At 37.9% G+C, this 11,550-nt stretch overlaps 1 protein-coding gene across 1 annotated transcript; it reads left to right on the forward strand.

The window, feature by feature from the left end:
- The first annotated feature begins 7,283 nt into the window (after positions 1-7,283).
- LOC143629258 (protein SMAX1-LIKE 6-like) lies at positions 7,284-11,018 on the forward strand. The gene is made up of 3 exons (XM_077098573.1): positions 7,284-8,594; positions 9,307-9,544; positions 9,618-11,018. Exons 1-3 carry the CDS (start codon positions 7,483-7,485, stop codon positions 11,001-11,003), a joined length of 2,736 nt encoding a protein of 911 aa, XP_076954688.1. The 5' UTR covers positions 7,284-7,482; the 3' UTR covers positions 11,004-11,018.
- Positions 11,019-11,550: the final 532 nt, after the last annotated feature.

Raw genomic sequence — 11,550 nt, forward strand, 5'->3', positions numbered from 1 at the left:
CATTACCTTCCTCCTTAGGTTCTCGACAGTACCTTGCCATATGCCCTTTTTGTCCACAGTTATGGCACCTAAACGGAAACTGCTTTGGTTGGTACCTTGATTCCTTGTCTCGGTTCTCTTCGTCCGATGAATCTACTTCAAAGTTGTCAACCCGACCCTTCCGGTTCCATTCTCTCTTTTTGGGTCGGTCACGTTTCTCATTCTCCCAATATTTACTCTTGCCTTTCTCACCGTAACGATTCTTGTTTTTGTTGAACCGATGTTTCTCCTTTCTTCCGGCATACAAGGCTTCGCTCTCGGTTTTAATTGACACACCGGCTAACTGTTTTGCCAAGGCTTCTTGTCCAGCAAGAATATTCTCAAACTCGGTTATACTCGGTTGGGTCGCCCACCCTTGTATAGCGGTAACGAAGCTACGATACTCCGACCTTAAATCGTGGATAAGTATCCGCTTCATACGACCATCGCTAACCCGAGATTGTGGATCGAGTTCTCCAATTTCGCGACACAAATTCTTTACCTTGCGAAAATATCGTGCGATAGGAAGATCACCTTGGGAAATAGTCATCAACTCACCTTCGACTAGTTGCAAACGAGCATCGTTCTTCTTCGTAAATAAGGTCTCCAGCGTATCCCATGCTTGCTTTGGGTATTCGAGATCTTGAATGTGATCAAGAACATCATCATCCACCGTTGTCTTGATAATAAACATTGTGTGACATTCGTCAATTTCGGGTCTCGTTTGTATTCGTTTTTGTATTCGTTTATCATGTAAACCGACCCATTTTGTAAACCAAAGCTTATGATATAATCAAAATGATGGATTTAATGTTACAATTTTGTTTTACACTTGTTGGATTTTGAAAACATTCTTTTTGGTCCTTAAAACTCTTTAAAATGACTTAAACCAAATTTTGGGGACTATTATTGCCATTTACCAAAAACTTGTTTGACCATTTCAACAATCACATGCATCTTTACCCTATTTGTATGAACCATACTCTTACCATTATAAAAGCAAGGCTCCATACACCATTTTGGTTGTTCATCTTCTCCAAATCTCTCTCAAATCCAAGTATTCATCTTCAACATTTTGTTATTTTGATTTCTTAAGGTCAACTAACTATAGTCTTTCATTTTAACTTGTTCATCTAATATTACTAACACTTGAATATGGTGGTACAACATATATATAATACACACCCCTTGTTTCCTTTATTTGTTACTTCACCGACTCCGGTTGGTTAAGTTTCGAATGTCATAAGACAAGGCTTCATGGAGGACTTCGTGTTCTTGATATATATTTACACACACATAACTTATTATACATATCACTTATGACTAACTTCTAACCCTTTTTAGTTTGTTCATCTTATTTACAAGTTCCATAGTGTGGGTTTGTATAAGAATAACCTCGGTTTAACCGAAACTAGTCTAAACCGGAAACCGAACTTTTGTTTACTAGTTTTGTTAAAATAGTTGTTTAAACATGTTTATTGCTAGATTTGAGTTTCAAAAATCATTTTTACAAGTTCTTTGATATTAAGCATATGGAATCCATCTATGAACTCGTTGAGAGATGGAAACCGAACTAAACCGAAATTTTTGCTTAAAAGACTTGTAGTTAACTTTTTAGTTGTAAAATTTAAGTTTTCTTCATTTATAAACCAATATACAAGTTCTATGATATTTGGGCATGTAGAAACCATCTATGAACTATTTGTGAGATGGAGACCGAACCAAACCGAACTATACCGACTTTTACTCGCTTAAGACACACAAGTGTGTTTTTAGCTATCAAGACTTGTATATTTCTTTAAAAATAGTTTACAAACTAATTTTAATTATTTTCTTAAGTACTTGGAATTGTTAGATCCAACTTGATCTCATCACATAGTTTGGACCGACAAAACCAAACACTCGCTTAATGTCACACCCCGACCAAAGGCGGATTATACATCGGGGCGCCACATATTGTTTCATTACCCGTGACACTATTGGGTGTCAATATTTATTAATACACATTTATCGCGCGCGCGCAGCGCAACATAAGATAACATAAATCAACAAAAATCATTATATAATAAAGCAAAGTATTCGATTAACATAAACTTGTCTTGATACATTTTAATCTAGGTCCAAAATAAAAGAAAACTTCCTACGTGTCCACAAGCTCCAAAACAGCTACTGCAAACCTGAACATGTGTTAAAATAAACGTCAAACACTTGCGTGTTGGTGAGAAATCAAGTTTAATGCAATACAGTAAATCTGCGCACAACATGTGTATGTCTAGAGTTTAGCAAGGGTGAAATCAGATTGTGATCAAGCCTAAGATAGATCATAGCTCATAGTTCAATCCGTGCTCCCAATTGAGCACAAAAACGAGAAAACATACTGTGCAAGTGTAAACAAAGAAAACCGTAAACGATAGGTCTCCCGTGTTCATCCAATGGATCCATGAAAACTTCGGAATAGGCCGAACAAAGCGGTTAATGATACACACATACAAATAACAGCCAAGTAAACATCCTCAACACATGGGATACTGCGCGACTAAAGTTCATAAACAGTTTAAGACTCTAAGTTTGTATGAACACATGAACATCCCAAAACATTAAAAATAAAAAGGGATTAGGTACGAGATAACTCACATGATAAACGGTGCGATGAAGATAAATAAAGCAAGAACCAAACAAGCAAAGTTAACCTATAAATAAGATTATCGGTTTAACGATTGGTTTTAGTGTCTTGATTATAACTAACCATAGGTAATATGCATCGATTTACTTAAACAAATTATAAACATTTACTAACCGAGATCTGGGCAGAAAAGAAGAGAAAGAAAAACAGAGGCAAGGAGAGCTGGAGTTATGTTGACGGCTGTGCTGCGAGGATCTTCAGCAGGGAGAAGGAGAAGAGATTAAGTGTCTGTGTGAAATGTTAAAGAAAATGGCTGGGTATAAATAGGCAAACCCTAGGGAACACAATCCCGGAAAAAGGGGAAAATATCACACCAAATCTAAGCAAAAGATATGGCAGCAGGAAAAGGGGAAAAAGCTGTCAGGTTACTGTTCACAGCACATGGGATATGTCAGGCAAACACTGTTCAAGATAAGGAAAAGAAGATCTCAAAAGATATTGTCAGTCACCTTTTTCTGTCAACCAATAGGATTGACGCGCATGCTGCGCCGAAAGTAACTTTTCAGACACAAGCAAGTTAGGTCAACAGCCCAAAAGATAAAATATCACCAAAGGTAAACGGCTGGATAAATCAAGATAAAAGACACAAGACTTAGCGCGAGAAAGCTGAGTGCGCGAAGGCAGACACAGAAGGTCAAGAGAGCGTGAGCGCGAAGGCAGACAAACAACCTTCACGCGTCGCGGAAAGAACTACATTTCCATGCGCACTGCGGGAAGAACCACAAATCCTTAGCGCGTCGCGGAACCAACTGAAATCCTTAGCGCGTCGCGGGAAGAACATAAATCCTTAGCGCGTCGCGGGAAGAATTACAATTCTTAGCGCGCCGCGGGAAGAACTATAGTTCCTAGCGCGTAGCGCAGGAACAGTCAATCTTCACGCAGGCTTCCTTGTAAGGAGTTTAGCGCGTGGAGCTGCGCAAACATCCTTAGGCGGGAAGAGCCAAAGGAAAAGCAAGGAGTTAGGGAAACAAGGCTTAAGGGCGGGACGGCGACAAGAGGGAAAAGAAGGCGGAAAGAGAGAAGGAGAGGGACGGGACGGCGGAAAGAAAAGAGAAGAAGAGGAAGGAGAGGCGGAAGAAACATTTTAAATATATATATACATAAAGATTTATTAAAGGTTAGATTTATAAAGATTATAATTAATTTTTAAATCATAAAAAGAATCGGATCAGAAAACGGGTATCTGGGTCGGGTCGGATTCGGGCAGATGTTACACTTAACGTGCGTTGTTAGTTCTAAACAATAAATCTACATACTTGGTTAAGTGTTAGTATATTTTAATGAGTTATCTCATAACAATTAACATGTTGGAAAGTTGACTTTGGGTTTGACCATTTGTCAAGACCCGAACCGACAACCCGAACACCCGTTAAAGACTCGTTTTAGTATCTTTGTCCCAAAGGAACTTGCATTTTAGCCTTTTTTTCCACCTTATTACTTAACATTGGTTAAGTAAATATTAAGGTTAGATACTTTAACCCGGTTTCGAGCAAAATTACATTTTTAAAGGATTGTTATTATAAATTCTTAAATAGTTACATTTTAAACCTTGAACTTTAATTGTTTACTTTTTGCAACAATTATTTTATTTAAAGATCTTCAAGACAACCATTCTAAATCCAAGATTTTATTGTCATTTAGGCCTTGCTCATTAAACTTCATCCATCCGGTTATTCATCTTTTACCGATCAAGTTTTATACTTGAACGCGAGTAACTTCGTACCCCGTTTTCTATCTTTTATTTTGGGGGTGACATTTCATCTTATCTAAACTAAATGTTTTATACTTGGGTCTTAAACCACAAACGTTGTTGTATACTTTACTTGAATAATTGCTCGATTTGGTGTTCTATGCTTATTTGCCTATGTGTTTATCGCTTTTGGATGGTGGAACTATAAATCCTAGACCATTTGGCAACCCCTCATGGCAAGGTGTCGTTAACGTAATGCAATTAACGATAACTATAAAATCCTAAACTATTTGCCAAAACCCCTTATAGTTGGGTGTCGCTAACTTGTTAGCGATAACTATTTATCCAAGTTTATAGCTATTATTTATGGTTTTGTATACTAGTTTTGTGGCTTTTCATAGTATATATCTATTGTTCAAACTTATGAATTGCTCAACAACCTTTGTGTTGATAAACTTTATGTTATGAAATATTACAGGTTTGCATCTAGGTTGATTTTGGAGTTCGGTGAAGAAAACGTCACAAATACCGTTAGGATATTAGCAAAAATGAACAATATTTGATTTGCTATATTTTGTTATATTTTGTTGTATTTGACTTATGAATATTTGGTTATATGACATTTTCGATGTTGTGAAATGAAATGAGTTTGTTAAATATTGTCGCTTTAAATAGTGTCATGCGCTTATGAGCAATCGTTGCACCCCGGCATGTTCCACCGCCTTTGGTCGGGGTGTGACACATTGCCCGACCCACTTTAACTTGCCACTTCCCGATACCACCGTTAATATCGTTCGCGGGTTGTCTCGTCTCGGTACCGTTCGTTACCTGCCAAATATCTTGACCTTGATGATACGACTTGATGCACGTTGACCATTGTTTATAGTTACTCTGGTTCAACTTCTTGATTCCTCCTACAACTTGCAATTCTGTCATTGTTTCGGTTTCTTGACTAAATGGAGATCAATTCTTTTCTTCTTGATCGAACAACAACCGCCGTCCTCTTCTGGTCAATACAAAGTAATATGGATAGAGCTTGTGTTTGACTTTTGAACTTTATAATACAATTTCCAAACTAGAATTATGACGGCTAAAATTCTCTCCACACAACACAAATACTATAATTGCAATAAATGTGTAACACCAGAAGACAAAACCCAAATTAAAATCTTGTACTTCTTTCTTGGGGTGACGATAATTTTCTATCCACAAAATTATATATTGCAAACAATATATAATATATAACGACCGAACAATCCTGCACTCAATTCCTTTACTGTGATCGGAACTTGAACACCTACGGTCGGAAACTTTAACACCTTTGATTGGAATCGGTTTCTTGGCTTCTTATGTCTTTGATTGGAAACTACTACCTCAATCAAGACTTGCCGCAGATCGAAAACACGAGCCTGGATCGTTAGGCTCTGATACCACTTGTTAAACCTTAGATAAGTGAATCAAGAACACCAAACACGATTTTGCATAAAACGTTTATGCGACTCTTTTAATTAATAAGAAATAAGAACAAATACTTTTTACTCTCTCTACTCTTTTCTACTCTTCTCTACTCTCAACAAAAGAAAACTAATGATGGGTTTATATAGCACCCACAATTCTAATCATACTCAAACTAGGAAACATAATCATACTAGACTTCTAATTTATTTAATAATAAATAAAATATAACTATGACACCAAGTTATTCAACTTGGTCCCTAAACTTTGGATCTCCACCAAACCGTCCCTTGAGATCTTCCGTACCACCCTTGTACTTTTCGTATTAACCATTCGAGCCATTCAAGTTGGTATTGCTCCAAATTTTACAGTTATGTTATTACAAATGTAGTTCTATATATCTAGATGTTAGATAATATTTATATATGCGTGACATTTCATAGAAATATCACAAACTAAAATCATTTTGTGATGAATATATATTAAAATACTTAAATATTAAAAGTGAGAAAGTTGGTATAATAATTGTTGGATGCTCCATGACTCTTCCACTAAAGAGTAAAAGAGATGTTTCATGTGAAGACACACACATGCCTCTCACACCTCTCCCCTTCTTCAAAAAGCTTCTATCAAACCAAAAGATCTCATTACACACAAGAATCTATACCCTCACCCCACCACTCCTCTCAATGAGCCCACACTCACCACTCATCATTTCACCACCACCGCCACCATAATCTCCACCATCCAACACCAACACCACCTTACACAGTCATACCCACCACCCACTTTAGAGACTAATGATTCATTCTTGTTATAGAAACAACTCCAACTCATCTATATAAAAACAATTATGTTTTGGTGACATTAACTTAGTTTGTAAAATGATTAACATGCAACTTATATTTGTGTCAATAATAATTAATACTAACAATGTAACCAATGACAATATGAATTATTTTTCCTCGTTACCAACGGTGATCTCACTTATATAGGCATCATAGAGTTGCACTCGATTTCCACCCGATTCCCTTCTTCAAAATGAATTGACTAATTGGGGAGACATACCTTTATTACGAGTAGGATCGGGTTTACTATAAGATGATTATGTAATGAGATTACACTTGGCAACTAAAGTAAAAATAAAGTTACTAATTCAAATGTTAGCGTGAATTATAATCAACAAGTAAGCTATCGTTTAGATTATAAAATTCAAACCGTTTAATCACACAAAATGTGAAAATCACATGATTTTTTTAAAAATACAACCTAATCTATCAATATTCACTATAAAACTCGAACCCTTCACCATAAAAGAAGAAAACACATATTATAACAGACTACGCTTTTAAGATTTAACCTTCTATTTTTCTAAAACCCCAATTGACCTTATTTTATTATTATAAATTATAGTTTAGATTTTTAACACATTATTAAAAGAGAGTATTTTGAGATACGGACACTTTTAGTACGCTTGAGATTTTATTATATATACTTGCCCAAAATCATAATTTTAAAATATATTCACTTGTCTTGTTCTCCTTCACTTCATAGTCTCTAATTAATTAATCAATTTAAACAGCTTTCTATTCATATTAATAATCCTAAACTCTTTCACTCTTCACCGGTCGTCAATATGCCGACGCCGGTAACCATAGCCAGGCAATGTTTAGCTCCGGAGGCGGTACACGCCTTAGACGAGGCGGTGTCGGTCGCACACCGCCGTTGCCACGCCCAAACGTCGTCGTTACACGCCGTTTCCGCGTTACTATCCCTCCCATCCTCCCCTTTACGAGAAGCATGCGTACGTTCTAGAAACAGCGCGTACGCATCGCGAGTCCAGTTCAAAGCTCTTGAGCTTTGCTTGGGCGTCGCGCTAGACCGGCTTTCGTCCACTGCTCAACGCGTAGACGAGCCGCCGGTCTCAAACTCGCTGATGGCTGCGATCAAACGATCGCAAGCCAATCAGCGACGCCAGCAAGAGAACTTTCATTTGTACCAACAAATGACATCTAGTTCTCCGTCATCAGGTTGTGTTTCAACAGTGAAAGTCGAGATTCAAAATTTAATTCTTTCGATACTCGACGACCCGGTTGTCAGCCGGGTGTTCGGGGAGTCCGGGTTTCGCAGCTCGGATATTAAACTATCCATACTCCGACCCGTTCACCGTCAGCTTCTTCGTGGTAGAGGCCAACCGATATTCGTGTTTCCATTTCAAGGTTATTTAGAAACGAACGGAATTCACAACAGAATCAACGAAATACTCGTTAAAAAGCCGGGGAAAACCCGAACCAACCCGTTACTAGTCGGTCCAGCCGCGGCTGAGACCGTTAGGATTTTGGTGGAATCCTTACAGAAAACGCGCATGCGCGCGTTTTCTTACACGCCTACGGAAATAACAAATGTTATTTCCATCAAACACATGATCATGAACCAGAATTTGTTGGGGTTGAAAATAGAGGAAGTCGGTAATATTTTGAAGCAGAGTGTTGGTTCTGGTGTGATGGTTGAGTTTGGTGAATTGAATAGTTTGTTAGATGAAAGTGTAACAGATTCTGTTAAGGTTGTTGTGAAGAAGTTGGGTGAGCTTGTGGCTAGTCATGGGGCTAGAGTGTGGTTAATTGGATCTGCTGAAAACCATGAAACTTGTATTCAGTTTTTTAATAAGTTTCCTTCAGTTGAACATGAGTGGGACCTACATGTTCTTCCCATCAGGCCTGCCATGCCAGAAACATTCCCAAAATCCAGGTGAATATTTAATATTATTTTATTCAATATCAAAATATCCTAATTTTTCGTGCTGGTTTTGATGGTTTAAGTAAAAGATAAAACAGGAAAGTTGTCGTTAAAAAAAAAAGTAATAGACATAATAATACAGCTAGTAGTTGGTCCGGGTGAATTAAAAATCCTCTTGACACGTATATAACTCTGGTTTCTTTTCTAGTGTTTCGCTAGCTTTTATTTTAGTTGCCTTTCAAAAAAAAAAATTATTTTTTATGCCGTGTTGGATTACAATGGCACAAAACTCTTTTTGTATTAAAGAAAAAATCAAACCATCATATCTTAGAAAGACACTTAAACCATCTATTTACACTATAACATACAAAATAAAATATGTAGAAATCTATCTTTGCAACTTGTATAAGTTGCAATTTTATCCTCCTAGAGATGCGACCTTATCATCTCATCTTTATATAATAATAATATAACAACGTGACACACAAGTTGTTTACACAAAACAGTCTTTTACTAAATCCAGAAGTCTAACCCGACATCTGTTTTGACTGGCCCGAACATTGACCCGTGACCTGTATGTTAACAAACCCGTGAACATAACGATTACGTACTAACAGGCCCATATGTGTGGCCACTGTTTATGGGCTTGTAGGGTTTGAGCCCAAATTTGATTTATTATTTGTGTTGCATGTTAATGCTAAATTAATGAATTTGCACTTTGCAGTCTAATGGAGTCATTTGTTCCATTTGGAGGCTTCTTTTCTCTACCATCAGACATCAGTAGCCCATTAAGGATCTCAAACCATTTTGGATCATTATGTCACATTTGTGATGACAAGTTTAAGTTAGAAGTGAATGATATATCTAAAGGAGTACTAACCGCTTCGGTTTCAGACCATCATCGGTCGTCTCTGCCTTCGTGGTTACACTCGTCTCAAATATGTGAAATGGACGCGGTGCAGGTATGCGTTACTGTAATGTTTGTACCTCAATAACTTTATATTAATCATATGAAATTGCATCTTTGCAGCACAGGCCCAAGATGATCCTGCTGTGGTGAGTGCGAAAATATTCGGGCTGCAAAAGAAATGGCATAATATTTGTCAACGTCTTCACCAAGGCGAACCGTATATGCAAATATTTCCCAAATCAACGTACACAGTCGGGCCTCGGGTCCCTTCGGTTGTGGGCTTTCAAGTCAATGAAAGCACAAACCAAATTGCAAGATCTTCAACCGAAAGCGGATGTGACACAGTTTCAAACTCTAAAAAGGGTAAAGATCCATGTGTCGTTTGCAGCCTCTCGGGTTCAACTGCATCAGGAAACTCGGTGACTACTGATCTCGGTGTGGGCCCGTTCGATCAGAAAGATTCTAAATTGGTGTATAATTTATTGTTGACAAGAGTTGGTAGACAAGAAGAGGCTTTTGGTGGTGTTAGTCAAACCATTGCGCGTTGCAGGGCTAGACCGGGCCACAACCGGGCTGGTATCTGGTTCGGGTTCGTAGGGCCCGATAAGGCTGGTAAGAAGAAAACTGCTGTTGCATTAGCTGAAGTGTTACTCGGAGGTCGGGAAAACATTATATGCGTTGATCTAAGTTGTTGTGATTTTTTGAACGGTTGTGATCGAAAGTTGAGAGGGAAAAACATCGTTGATTACATCGCGGATGAACTGATCAAGAAACCACTATCAGTTGTGTTTCTTGAAAATGCTGATGTGGCGGATACGCTGACTCAGCAGCATTTATCTCGGGCTGCGAGTACTGGGCGGTTTTCGGACTCACATGGAAGAGAAGTAAGCATCAGCAATGCAATATTTGTGTTGACTTCCACATTATTTGGAGTAAATGAGTCTGAGGATGCTGATGTGGAGTATACAGAGGAAACTGTTTTAAAAGCGAAATGTGGGCACATCCGTGCGTTGTCCTGGTTTGACCTTGATGACATGAAACCGACACGAAAAGTGGTTAGGGTTACACGGAACCAGAATAAGAGGAAGGATTACCTGGACTTGAATCTACCAGCTGAAGAGCGTGAGGCAGATTTCGGTTTTACCCCTGAGAACTCGAACGCTTGGTTGGAGGAAGTTCTCCAACATGTAGACGAAAAGGTCATTTTTAAGCCGTTTGACTTTGACTCGCTCGCTGAGAAGATTTTGAAGAGAATCGGTGATTGTTTCGAGAACAATATCGGGTTGGATTGTTCGTTAGAAATCGATTATAAAGTGATGGAGCAAATTCTAAAAGTTTCATGGTTTTTAGAGCCCATGAAAACCGATGATTGGATCGAGCAGGTCCTTGGTGAAGCATTTACTGAAGCTCGGAATAAGTATGGCCTCGGTTGTCATTCGGTTTTGAAACTTGTCACGGCTGAGGAGCAATTTCTCGGGATCCAACTTCCTGACAGGATCTTAATGAGCTGATCAAGATTCGGGTCAAGTGCATAATGTAGTAACTAGTAATTAGATAGCGATTTGAACCTTGTTTTTAACATTTGTTTAGGTTATGAAAACAGTTTGTCTGGATTTGTGTTTGTATAATAGATGTAAGTTATAGACTTAAAGTTGAAAAAGGTTGTGAAATTTGTACCATTATTATGTAAATACCAACTATAAATGTGTAGGATACTCTTTTGTATTTTTCAGTTAGATATAACTATATGAAGTTATCTAGCCATGACTCATTCGAGTTTATCATGTTATGATTGTTATCGTAACACGTTGAAAGACAAGTATTTAAATTTCTGGTAGGTAGTGATTATCCCTTTGTCAACCTGTAACACATGTAGACTTGTGATATGGCCACAAGTAATCTAAGCTTAGGATTGGCTATATTCATGGCACACTGTAAATGACTAAATGTACTATAAATGCGGTTTATTTGCATGTGGTTTATTTGCTGAACAATGTGAGTTGGAGACTGGAGTTGATGAACTTAATTGCAATAAGAGGATGTGGGCTTGTAGCAGTG

Source organism: Bidens hawaiensis, unplaced genomic scaffold (genome assembly GCF_021521415.1).
Source record: "Bidens hawaiensis isolate Kalapana, Puna unplaced genomic scaffold, B.hawaiensis_p1.1 tig00005179_1, whole genome shotgun sequence".
Classification (NCBI taxonomy): domain Eukaryota; kingdom Viridiplantae; phylum Streptophyta; class Magnoliopsida; order Asterales; family Asteraceae; genus Bidens; species Bidens hawaiensis.

Coding starts and splice junctions, on each gene's coding strand:
- LOC143629258 (XM_077098573.1), top strand. CDS start 7,483: ATGCCGACGCCGGTAACCATAGCCAGGCAATGTTTAGCTCCGGAGGCG. Junction 8,595..9,306: donor GAAACATTCCCAAAATCCAG/GTGAATATTTAA, acceptor TGCACTTTGCAG/TCTAATGGAGTCATTTGTTC. Junction 9,545..9,617: donor GTGAAATGGACGCGGTGCAG/GTATGCGTTACT, acceptor TTTGCAGCACAG/GCCCAAGATGATCCTGCTGT.